Source organism: Achroia grisella, unplaced genomic scaffold (genome assembly GCF_030625045.1).
Source record: "Achroia grisella isolate CSIRO2021 unplaced genomic scaffold, CSIRO_AGI_Agris_v1 utg5850, whole genome shotgun sequence".
Classification (NCBI taxonomy): domain Eukaryota; kingdom Metazoa; phylum Arthropoda; class Insecta; order Lepidoptera; family Pyralidae; genus Achroia; species Achroia grisella.
The window spans coordinates 51,348-64,486 of NW_026712951.1; the positions used below are offsets into that span (position 1 = coordinate 51,348).

Consider the following 13,139-nt stretch of genomic DNA (forward strand, 5'->3'; position numbering starts at 1 on the left):
AATTATACGCTACTTAATATGCTGTTTATTTATATCGTTAGGCTAAGATTCTTGAATAAAATATTATTGCGATTATAAATTGAGATGTAAGCTATCCTATCTTTCAAGTTGGATCAAATTTGCTATCGGTTACATCGCGGACAAACAACGTGACCCGTTATCTATACATATAAATAAAATTGGAGTGTATGTTTGTAATATTGAAATAACAGTTTTTTACTACATGCATATTGAATATAAATATGGTACATACACCAAAATAACATTTATTACTATTTTTGCCTGACTGTTTGTTCCGGCTAATCTCTGGCTGGACCGATTTTTTTGGCAGGCAGCTCATGTAATAAGGAGTAACATAGGGTACTTTTATTTTAGAAAAATAAATTTATATCCACACGGACAAAGTCGCAGGTACAGCTATTGTTTAAATATAGTGATATAGACGTCCTCGGTTGACTAGTGGTTTAGCAGTGAATTTAGCACTACCTTACTCGGATTCGTCGCCCTGTACAGACATTTGTATTTATAAGTATGGTTATTTATATTGGTCCGGGTTTTTTTTATGGATGATACTGGAATGATGCACCCCCCTGCACTAACGGTCTACGCTGGCGGGGCACCAGTGGAGGATGATAAGATTTTAAGGAATTGGTCACGATTATGATGGTGTCCAGAAGGATCCGCGTGGAGGTCAACCTGACATGGTACACGGCTAGTAATGGAGTTATGAGTCCACATTACTAACAATTCCTTTCCCCCCTATTGGCCTGGTTTTTTTTATGGATGATAATGGAATGTTGCACCCGCCTGCGCTAACGGTTTACCCTCGCGGGGCACCAGTGGAGAATGATAAGATGAGCATGAGGTCAGGTCAGTTAGCTCATCGTGACTTTATTTACCTGGAATTTATCACGATGGTGTCCAGGAATATACGCATGGAGGTCAACCTGACATGGTACACTGCTAGTAATGAGGTCGAGAGTCCACATTGCTAACGATCCCCTTTGGTATGGGTTTTTTTTTTTTGTGGATCATAATGGAATGGTGCACCCGCCTGCGCTAACGGTTTACGCTGGCGGGGCACCAGTGGAGGATGAAAGGATGAGCATGAGGTCAGGTCAGTTAGCCCATCGTGACAAATTCACCAGGAATTTAACACGATGGTTTCCAGGGGGAACCGCGTGGAGGTCGACCTGACATGGTACATTGCTTGCAATGGGGGTTATCAATCCACATTAACAATCCCCTTCGCCCCTTCTTTGGTATGGGTTTTGCCTATGTATATTATGTATGTGTTCACAAAATAAAATATTTTTAAGTACTCATACACATAACAATAGTTCTGCTTAGCTTGGGACTGGACGACGCTGAGTGGATTGTCTTAGAATGTTATTATAATTAAGCGATTTTAACACTTGTCCTTGTCCGCCTGGCAGTCCCTAGCTTAGCAGAGTTTATAAATACAAACATACATTCTGTTCATAATTATATAATTAACTTGCTGTGGTGTGGTTTCATCCTTGTGAAATTTATAGCCTATATGTTATTCTAATGTATAAGCTATATTACTGAAAGTTTCATCAAAAGCTGTTCAGTAGTTTTTGCGTGAAACATCCATCAATACTCACAAACTTTTACGTTTATAATATTAATAAGATATACATAGAAAACATCCAAATTGATAAAAACAATCGATCAAATATTTGTACGGTGCGAGGAATCGAATCCACGATAATCGAAAGTAAAACGTACGTATATATAAACGTTTAAAAAAAAATATCTTAATGGTAAAAAATTAAAATCTGTTGCTAGGTTTTAAAGAACTAAGCTGACAAACAGACAGATAAATGCGACTGTCTTTATCCCCCGTCCAATTCAAACGGGGGTCGAAATTATGACGGCCTGACGAGGTTCGAACACCTCGCGGTGCCCTCAGACTAAAGTCGTATCCGTCAGGCGGGAGTTGGCCTTCAGCCGCTCCATAAGTCCTTCCTTGGTTTGGAATGCCATCTGCACTCGCCCCCTAACATCCGGTGAAGCTGTAAAGGCCAGCTGCGGTCAACAGCATTAGAGTGGTCCGAAAAAAAAAAATATTATAAAAATTTTACTACGATGGACTCCCCGTCTAATTCAAACGGAGATCGATATTACAACGGCCTGAGCCGAGGTTCGAACCCGACTACTGCTCTCAGACTGAAGTCGTATCCGTCAGGCGAGAGTTGGCCTTCAGCCGCTCCATAAGTCCTTCCTTGGTTTGGAGTGCCATCTGCACTCGCCCCCGCTTCGGTGAAGCTGTAAAGGCCAGCTGCGGCCGACAGCAACATTTAAATAGGTAACAAATACATTGACTTACATACGTTCCCATATTTATAATACATATTATTATAGATATCGATAGGGAATTCACCCCCACAATGAAATGTAAGTGGTCTCGGACAGTGCGGTTTCAGAGGAGCTTCCTCCCGCACTGGTCGTAAACCAATGTGTGTTGCCAGTGATGACTTACGGCACAGAGACGTGGTCGCTAACTATGGGTCTCATGATTGTTCATGAGTCACTCAGTGGGCTATGCTCGCAGTTACTTTGCGTGATCGAATCAGAAATGAGAAGATCCGCTGAAGAACCAGAGTGACCGACATAGCCCGAAGAATTGCGACTCTGAAATGGCAATGGGCAGGGCACATAGCTCGTAGGACAGATGGCAGTAAAGTCCTCGAGTGGCGACCACGGACCGGAAGACGCAGCGTGGGAAGGCCTCCAGCAAGGTGGACCGACGATCTGGTCAAGATCGCTGGAAGGCATTCAAGGAGAACCGATCGTCGTGGACATCTTTGGGGAGGCCTATGTTCAGCAGTGGACATCTTCCGGGCTGCGATGATGATGGTCAATAAATAATTAGGCCTTTCTCCCACACTTTTTATTTGAACATATGTAGTAACTCTGATCATTAATTTTCTATTGCCAATGACACTCGTAGTCTTGTGTATGTAATTCGCGACAAGGAGCGCTGAAATTAGTTCGCAACTCTTTTGTGAACTGGTTTACTCTAAACCCTCCAAACTATAGTCAAAGAAGGCCAATATACTAGTTCAATATTAATCGCCTAAAAATATAACGCCTATAGATGGAATAAATGTTTGTTTTTTAAATACTATATTTTAGAACTCAAGTATACTACGTTTTTTTGGATCACAATTACGATTTTTTTTCCAGCACATTTCATGTTTTAGTCTGATTTAGCAAGACCTCTCGAGTATTTTATAAAACGAACAAAAGAGCGGAAGATCTGCGAACTAATTCGCACAGTTCGTATTTGGGTGCGCTCTATTATAACTATTATAGTCGCGATTTCGTAAAACTGATTCAGAATAATTTACTAACTTTTGTTTATAATTTAAAAATAAAGAATTAAGAAATAAATTGATAATTATGTAAAAAATTATTCAAACATCTTTTAAATCATTTATATATAAAAATTCTGGCAAATTGAAGCATAATACTATTTTTACTTTAACTTGTTAAATCCAGTTAAATTGTTTAATATATTTTCTTGTGAGTATTCCTCAGAGGGACAGTAAGTAATTCCTCGGTTATCTGTCATCACATTTGATATCATTCGAGAGGCCAACAAAGTGTAATGATGACTCCGGAAAAAAATATTTTCAAAAAATATGCCACGGACTACGATCCTGTTAAAATAGCCTCTATCGACGGTATGTACCTGTATAATATTTATTAATATTTCGAAATAATATTCATCACACAAAGAGGGCTCTGCCCTTCATACCACAAAAACGGTATGTTATCAAGATGCAACACCTGTTGCCCCTAACAGAACATTAGAACCACAGAAAGAAACAATCTTAGCATTCCATGGACAAACTGTGTGGGTCCCGGGTCCATCGTGTGGGAGAGAGGGAAAATCTGAGCAGATCCCGGGAGTCTGCTAGCGCAGCTTTAAATACACCTTCAAATATAGAACTTACTGTAGTCCTGGACTGGGCAAGTTCTTTCAGAAGAGTGTAGAGACATTCTGCTGTCTTCTCTTACTCACTTGAACTGGATATCAATTAGCCATAGCTGTTTTTAGTTAATTCCTTTACAAGTTTGTAATAGTTATTTGCTTTTATTGCACGATTATATGTATTGTATGTGTTGTACTTTAGTTATATGTATTGTAATGTAAATTGGACTTTATATTCTGCAACCAGCCTCTCATCTTTGTAGAGCCGAGACTACTAGAGTAGCCAGCGAAGCTCCTCTCAAAAGCGCAGAAGTCTCCTGGGGTCTTCACAGGCTTCACGGAGCAACCTCACCATTCCGAGGATTGGTTTACGTTGTATCACTACTGCTACATTTTTGTTTCCATTATAGGCACAGATACTGAGCCCCACGACCGTGGCGTGGTGAGAGCGCTGTGCTCAGAGTATGCACCCAATAAGCTGGTGAAGGGGGATCCACAGCGGACCCTGTTCATTGCTAGACTCAACCCAAGAACTACACAGGTACAAGTGTTAGGCTTATAGTTACTGTATGCTAGGGCCATAGTATAGTTATGTACTCTTTATTGATTCTTATCTAATGGCATTGGTGATCTTGGAGTTTATTACACCTCTACTTCTGATAGTTGTGGGTTTGATTCCTTACAGTGTAAAAATTTGTATCCATGAGTATGTATTATTTGTATTGTTCTGGTGGTTTTCTATATATATGGTGTATGTATTTACAAAAAAATATATGTCTAAATATAAGTATTTTAGTATTATAATCTACATCAGTTGAGTTGGGTACTACAACCCATAACAGCAGCCTCGGTGGTCCAGTGGTTTACTATCTGATGATTGTGGGTTCGATTCCTCGCTCAATACAAACATTTTGTATTCATGAGTATGATTGTTTGTATCGTTCTGGGTGTTTTCTATGTATAATATGTATGTATTTACAAAAAAAATGTATCCATGTATTTCTATCAGTTGTCTAGTACCCATAACACAAGCTCTGTTTAGCTTGGGACTAGATGGCGCTGTGTAAATTGTCCTGAAATATTATTATTATTATTATAACACAAGCTCTGCTTACTGTGGGACTAGATGGCACTGTTAATTGTCCAGGCATTTTTATTTATTCTTATTTAATCTGTGAATTTGTTTTACAGGATACAATACAATCAGAATTCTCAAAGTTTGGCAGGATTGTCCATTGTCGCTTGGTCAAGGATATAGTGACAGGCAAATCCAAACAATATGCTTTTGTGGAGTACGAGAGTTATAGCGACATGGAGAAAGCTTACAGAGACATGCATAAGGAGTACATTGATGGTACTGAAATTATAGTAGAGCGAGAAGCAGAGAGGAGACTGGATGGGTGGCGGCCGCGTCGATTTGGGGGTGGATTTGGTGGACAGAAAGAATCAGGACAACTCAGATTTGGTTGCAGAAAAAGACCTTTTAAGAAACCATTAATTATTACATAAAGTTAAACATACTCAGTGTTTATTTACTAAACAGAATAATTCATGTATTCCTAAGAGTACCCTATCCTGTCCCGTGTTTGTCTGTATACAAAAACCTCTTCCGTCTCTTATTCTGGCATATTTCATCCAGTTTGGTACTGATTTTGATGTTTCAGTAATGTTTAATGAGGTGGTCTGATGCCACCTCATTTATTTCCTGTTCAATTCTATACAGGAAGAAGACAATCTATAATTCAAGGCTATATTCTTCTCAAGATAAAAAATTTATAGGAACAAATTAAATGTTGAACTCCAAAAAGGTATATAATATAATCACCTGGGCCATGGTGTGTCAATGTCTGAATGTAATAACTTTCTATAATGGTTAATTCAGTAAGATAATGTGCAATGAGTGTTGCAGACGAATCAGGGGCTGGTGCAGGTCATTCACACTCACTGAAGTATTTCTGTCCATTTTAGAAGCTGTACTCCTCATGGTACTGACAGCATTTCTAATATTTTTGATACTTCACTTTTTAGTCTGTTCTGAAAAAGACAGTTTTATAATCACTGCTACATCAAAAGCTGATGAAGCAACCCCAAATACAATTAGCAAATTTAGTTTTAAAACTGTACCACCTCATGTAAAGTGCACCTGGAACCAATCACATAAAACTGCGCCGGTTACCAATTATTATGAACAAGATCTGTTGCAAGAAACTAAAATCCTTATTGAACATACTCTGAAACCGGATGCTACAATATCTTCTGTATATTCTGAACTGCCAGTAGAAGGGGTTTCTACATCTGCCTCATCCAATTCCAGTGATGATGGATCAGATTTATCAAATGGAAAGGAGGCTGTCCAGGAAAAGCAATATATTTTGGCGTTAGTAAAGATCAGATCCCAATATATAACATTTGGGTGTATGCTAACTATCATCACAGAGTACTGGGTGTTGACTGCAGCCAGCTGCATAGAAGCAATAGAGGAAGTGGATTCATTAAACTCATTTGTGATGATGGAAGGTTACGGAGAGGTGAAGCAAGGAAGAGCACACATAGTGAACGACGTTAGAATTCACCCTTGGTACCAGGGGGCTAACATGAGTTATGATGTAGCAGCTCTTAAGAGCGAAGACCGTCTCATCAACGAAGGCGACACAGGTCTTGCTCTGTCCACATTGTTGGATTATTATACAATCACTCTTGGAGAGAAGCTCGTGCTTCTTGGATATGGGAAATATAGGTGAGGACTGTATACTCTGTTTTCTTATATGATTCTTAAATAGAAAAATTGCTAGCCGTGCCCGCGGTTTTCGCGTGATATTTATAGCCTACTAGCTGTCCCGGCAAACGTTGTTTTGCCATATAATTAATAACGCTATAAAAAATAGGGGTTGATGATAGAAGGAAGGAAGGAATGAAAATTTAGGATTGTATGTTGTATCATAAGAAAATAGAAACTAAGAATTTTTCTAATAAATAAATAAAAATTTAGGGGAGGACTACCCCTAACATTTAGGGGGATGAAAAATAGATGTTGGCCGATTCTCAGACCTACTCAATACGCTCACAAAATTTCATGAGAATCGGTCAAGCCGTTTCGGAGGAGTATGGGAACGAAAACTGTGACACGAGAATTTTGTATATAAGATATGTTATTTTGATGTAAGCTATATTACTGTAAAGTTTTATCAAGAAAGAGTATCAAACATACTCACAAATATTAGTGACTCCATTGCTAGCAATGTACCATTTTAGGTCCACTTCCACACAGCTTCCCTTGGAAATCATCGTGGTTAATTACTGGTAAATTAATCATAATGGGCAAAGTAACCTAACCTCATGCTCATCTTATCATCTTGCACTACTGCCAGGTTGTGTGCCAAGCTGTGTCCCAGTATGAATGGCAAGATATTATTTATATCTCCAATCGACTCCTACCGGTGTCAAGTAATTAAATTAGATTAAGATAAATATTATGTAAGAAAGATTTAATCATAGCATGCTTGATCTAGAGATATCCAATATTAAAAAAAAGTACATATTTTATTAAAATTAGGTGTTATATTGCGGAAGACAATTTCGCTGCTTAATGGATCTTGGGATATTGGGGGGCAGGTATTTGTTAGTGATGTGGACTAGTGCCCCGCCAGCGTATACCGTTAGCGCTGGCTACTAGAACATTCCATTATCATTTATTAACAAAACTGACCTTAATTTGTTTTCTTGTTTTGGTTGGCCCTAGATTTTTATATATCTGCCTCGTGTATAAGATCGTAGTATACGATTACAGGAGAAGTAATGAGAGCCAGCAGGGGCGCGGGCTGCGCAGGGTGGAGGTGGCGGTGCTGCCGTCGCGGCGATGCTCGGTGCGGGGTGGCGGCCGCGAGGTGTGCGCGGGGCGGCCCCCGTGCGGGCGGTGCGCGGGCGCGCCTCTGCTGCGGGGGGCGCGCCTGCTGGCGCTGCTGCCCGCCGCCCCCCGCTGCCGCGCCGCCTGCCCCCCCGCACGGTACGTCAACCTGCCGCTACTAGGGGACTGGCTCCAGGCTGTCGTCGGTCCCGATTAGTGGCCCCCCCCCGGGTGTGCTCACAAACGAAATTAACGAAACTTATGTATCCATTTTATGATTACATGTTAATAAGGAAGCATATTTAATTATATTAAATTAAAATGGTTTTATTTTTAAACAATACTTATAATTTTCTACTTATTATACTACGATAAAACACTATGGGCGTGAGGATCTGTGTTAGTATGGAGTGAGTTCAACGGCGGATCCAGGGGGGGGATTCTCTCATACGCATAGATTTCTGGTATTTTCACTCTACCACACAGTTCAGTAAAACTGGAACGACGATGAACATCTGTTGTAGGTTAAGTGAACTGTATGGAATGCTGGTTCATAAAGTGGGTTACCCGACTTATGTAGAGTAGGGAAGGACTACTACGCAATCCTTGCCTCGTAAAGTAAAGGACTTCGGGTAGAAGTAAGGAAAGCACAACACGTACTTACGATCGTAGCGCTGGAATCATGGACACCTGTAGACTCGCTGAATGGACACTAAGTAATTACTACCTCAAGCACACACAAGCAATATTTTCTTGTATTACAGTTTTAGGATCGTCGGACGAAATGTCACCATAATTATTCCTAGCAACGGAAGCACGATAGTGCGACTTCGGCAAACCTCGGTCACTCGTGCGCAGCATTCATATTGCCGTCCCTTTCTTTAAATTCCACGCGCAATGTGCGGAAAAGAATAGGATATAGAGAAAAGAAAGTGCCATACCCGTCAAATGCTAGAATAAAAATGGCGCGAACAATATCATTTGAGTATTAGTGTATGAAAAAGGATTCTATCAAATGACAAGATATTGAAATAAAAGAATAAACGGAACCTACAATCTCCATTAGACATTCAGAGATATAATAAATAAAAAAATAATACTAAAAACATTAAAAACTATAAAATAAATCATAAATTACTTTGTCTTTGGAGTAAGGGCATGCGTCAGTCCTTTCGACGTGAAGGCCCTTGTCCATTCAACCTTTGGGTTGAGGTCGTGCATTTGGAGTCGTCTAATCGTCTGCCGGACGGAAAAACTCGCAGTTCCGTTCAATATATATTTATAAATGATACATAATAATTAGCGATTCTTATAATATTATAGTTAATGACCAACATAATTTTTTGTCACCGGCCTTTTCGCGGGAACCTACTTTCTGTCAAAATTGGCGGTGTTGCCATATGTCTATATTTGACATGCCAAAGCTGAAAATCAAACGGGAATATGCTGCGAAGGTGGATGTACAGCTGATGTTAAATGAACAAGGCGGTGTTGGTGTGCTCGTTGCTAATGGCGCTGTTCGTGGTGGCCACCATTACTGTTGCCGTCCTGCAGTTCGTGGCCGCGCAGGATCTCGCTACTAATGACTACGTCTAAATAACGATGCGTTTTTGTGGTTTTCAAATAAAGTTTCGTATATATATTATTGTTTTTCTTTAATATACACTATATGTGAGGTCATTAGCACCCGATATACAAGTAGAGAACGAGTTTGTGTGTATATTCATACACACAAAATAAGCAGGCTTAATTATGGAGTATGTTCATTCTTATTATGGAATCGAAGACCGTATCTCTATTATTATATTATAAGTCAATAAAGTCCTTCTATCTACGTTTTTATAATTATAAACATATTTTAGAGGTCCAATTAGAAGCTTACACGTTTATCGTCACAAAAATAAATCTCCTTCTACAAGATTATATTGATTAATCGACATCACAGAAGACCGAAGAGCTGGCAGCTACCTCGGACAAAGAATTAGTCTAGCCATTCAAAGAGGGAACGCTGCCAGTATCTTCGGAACCTTGCCTAAAGGGACTCCTTTTGATAATATATTTTAGTTATTATATTATATTTTTAAGGTTTTTAATTTTAAGTTCTTACTTGTACAATTTAGTTATTCATAATTTTTACAATTTGGACATCTTACGCTCTTTCTTTCTTTTCAAATGTATCATACAACGCAGTTGGCATATTCCATATTCTGGCAGTTTATTGCACATATAATTCTGAAGTTATATTGACCACGAAGAACTCAGTAAATTACTTTCAGTAATAGTTTTAATTCTTATATGAATGACCGCCAATGCCCGCGGCTTCGCTCGCGTTAATTTATCCTCTTAGGGGTGGAATTTATCAAAATCCTTTCTTAGGGGATGCCTGCGTCATACTAGCTTTATGTATGCAAAGTCTCAGCCCGATCGGTTTAAAATTGACGAAGTTTCATACAAACTTTCATCCCATATTTTATCACCTTGGGGGTAGAATTGATCAAAATCCTTTCTTAACGGATGCCTACGTCATAACATCTACCTGCATGCCAAATTTCAGCCCTATCCGTTCAGTGGTTTGGGCTGTACGTAGATAGATCACTATTTATTTATTTATTTATTTATTCTTTTGCACACGAAAATGTATACATGGCGGACTTAATGCCTGATGGCATTCTCTACCAGTCAACAGTCGCGTTGATCAGAGATAATAAGGCGGTGCACTTTAATAATTAATTGAAAGAAAAAAAAAAACAAAAATTATAACAAATAGATACATAAAAATAATACATATATATACAGATGCAAATATATAAAAATACTAACTAACTATGTCAGTCAGTCACCTTTGAGTTATATTTAGATAACGGAACAGTGCACCCGCTTGCTTAACAGTATACGCTGGCGGGCAATTAGATTAGTTAGCCCATCGTGACAAATTCACCAGGAATTTGTTACCATAGAGTCAACCTGACCATTATTGGTAGTAATGTGGTCCACTGTCCACATTACAATCTCATCTCCTTATTGTTTAATTCAATCGACTGAACATCGTCTTTTTGAAAAATAATTTTTTTTGGGTATATTGGTAGAAATAATACGCAATACGATAAGCATTAACATAAACAGTTTATTTAAATATCTTCCATGAATTTGAATGTTATTATAATACAATTCCGAATACATGCAAGTGGGGCGAGCCGGCCGTCGCCGTCGCTTCAAATATACAAATAGACCGCGCCGCACAACCTCCGCCGACCCAGTTACTTTACTAAGGCATTTAATATATTATACAACCTGTCCTTCCTATATACCTACATATATCTGGATACATACATTACTATCTGTACATACAGCTTAATATACACAACATTGGACAAAAAAGGATAAGTAATGCTACAATAATATAATATAGATCTGTGGAAATCGAAAATAGTTTATTTCTCTACAAGTAGCGACAGAGAGTTCTATTGCACCCAAATAAAGCGAAGGAAACCTGACGCCAACTGTACGTGATACAAATTTGTATATTAAAATTCATATTTAATTCCGAAATTCATTCATTACAATTGACACCGATCATTAGGAAGATAAAGCAAATTAACTAATTGTAAAATAAATTGAAAATTGCCACATAATTATTATATAAATAAAATATATGTAAATTTATTCGACTAATCCATTGAGTCATTTAAAAATGTTTCTCAAATTATTACAACAATCCAATAAGTTTGACAGATTTAAAACAAAAATGGTAATATAATTAATAAATAATTATTCATAACGTCAGTTACAATGCATCGTGGACGAGCTCCCGTGCGTGACGGTCGCGTCTCTTGAAGGAGTTGCTTCAGAGGAATCCAGGGTTCAGAGAAGTTCTTACAGACGTCGTCCAGATACATAAGTCAGTACAATTTTTTGCAGTGTGCTCTAATTTCAATGATGCCTTTTTTATTGGTTGCATTATAGGTTCCATGGAAATGTGAAAAATCTCTAAGTTAAAAAAAACATGTTTTTCATTATTTTCTGAATACATTGGGGACATATATAATTTTTTAACAATTTTTCTGACATATATGTGTGCTCTTGGAGTAACACATAGAGATACTATGCTATATGTTTCTTATAATAACTTTAGATGACCTATCTATGATGTATCTATAAAGACGAATAAAGATATTTGTAAAAATCAATTGTTAAATGAAAACCATCCCCAAAAGGGTCATCTTTCTTCCACTTTCTAGTTAATTTTTTTTTCATAATTACATACAACCGGTTTCGGAAAATTTATATACCTTTTTTTTTATGGATTACCTGAACAGACGACCACAGACGCTAAATAAAGTTGTGGCGCCCGTGATACTTTACATGTGTTGCCATTACTAAGGACTAAATATCTCGGTAATATCAATACAATAAAAAAAGAATCGTGAATTGACGCAAAATGCAAAAAGTTATACGTTGTGGAATCCTTAAATTATAGTGACTATTGTCTCATATAATCATACCCATAATACATTATTATAATATCAATTGATTTACAAAAAAAATTCTCGATTATATATTAGTTTTGCGACGCAATATACGTGACGTCACACACGAGTGGTAGCGTAAGATACAGAATGCACAGATTTTTACGGAACTGGAAGAGCACCAAATTGGCGTCTCACATGATTAAAAAAAAAACTGCCAACTGTCAACTATATACATGACCAGTACAGATAATGTCATCACGCTACGCCCATGGCCTCATGTGTTGCCATATATAGGACACACATCAGACCACAGATATATATGGCAACTAACTAACAATATAAAACAAATACGTCAGTAATTCGGCTCTACACGGTCTAGTAATGTCGATAAACTACGATTAAAAAATCAATAATTGTATTGAATACTTCTATCTATTAAATATTTAGATTTATTTCATTAAATTAATTACACATCATTACAAATAGGTTTATCATGACTAACGAAAAGCAATCTTAAGTTTGACAGATTAAAACTGTAATTTCACTGACATATACGCTTTTAACTGAAATATAGCTTACAAGAGAAGCTGCTTGACTGCAGAAGTAGATTAGAGAGTTACCTTGTCTCTCTACTTCGTTTTAGATAGTCTCAGATCGTCTTACTATGCATTCTGTAGGACCACTTTGCTTTTAACTGAAATTTTGGTTACAAGTGAAGCTGCTTGGCTGTAGAAGTAGATGAGAAAGTTATTTTATCTCTGTAAACTCTACCTCTTTTAAAATAATCTCAGAAGCTCTTACTATGTTTTTTTTAGGACCACACTTAGGCTACGACCGGTGTGTGATCGTGTTATGGTACAAG

The 13,139-nt window shown here is 37.9% G+C and overlaps 2 protein-coding genes across 2 annotated transcripts; both read left to right on the forward strand.

Annotated features, from left to right (window-relative positions):
* Nucleotides 1-3,619: 3,619 nt before the first annotated feature.
* Nucleotides 3,620-5,473, forward strand: LOC131848751 (U11/U12 small nuclear ribonucleoprotein 35 kDa protein-like). The gene is made up of 3 exons (XM_059198685.1): nucleotides 3,620-3,713; nucleotides 4,375-4,505; nucleotides 5,156-5,473. Exons 1-3 carry the CDS (start codon nucleotides 3,638-3,640, stop codon nucleotides 5,471-5,473), a joined length of 525 nt encoding a protein of 174 aa, XP_059054668.1. The 5' UTR covers nucleotides 3,620-3,637.
* A 375-nt stretch (nucleotides 5,474-5,848) lies between these two features.
* LOC131848752 (trypsin, alkaline C-like) lies at nucleotides 5,849-8,025 on the forward strand. The gene is made up of 2 exons (XM_059198686.1): nucleotides 5,849-6,701; nucleotides 7,752-8,025. The coding sequence occupies exons 1-2, from the start codon at nucleotides 5,854-5,856 to the stop codon at nucleotides 8,023-8,025; spliced, it is 1,122 nt and encodes a 373-aa protein (XP_059054669.1). The 5' UTR covers nucleotides 5,849-5,853.
* Nucleotides 8,026-13,139: the final 5,114 nt, after the last annotated feature.

Excerpts from the sequence above, each read along its gene's own strand:
- LOC131848751 (XM_059198685.1), top strand. The coding sequence starts at position 3,638 with ATGATGACTCCGGAAAAAAATATTTTCAAAAAATATGCCACGGACTAC. Across the intron at positions 3,714-4,374 it reads TAAAATAGCCTCTATCGACG|GCACAGATACTGAGCCCCAC; the intron begins GTATGTACCTGT and ends TTTCCATTATAG. Across the intron at positions 4,506-5,155 it reads TCAACCCAAGAACTACACAG|GATACAATACAATCAGAATT; the intron begins GTACAAGTGTTA and ends TTTGTTTTACAG.
- LOC131848752 (XM_059198686.1), top strand. The coding sequence starts at position 5,854 with ATGTGCAATGAGTGTTGCAGACGAATCAGGGGCTGGTGCAGGTCATTC. Across the intron at positions 6,702-7,751 it reads CTTGGATATGGGAAATATAG|GAGAAGTAATGAGAGCCAGC; the intron begins GTGAGGACTGTA and ends ATACGATTACAG.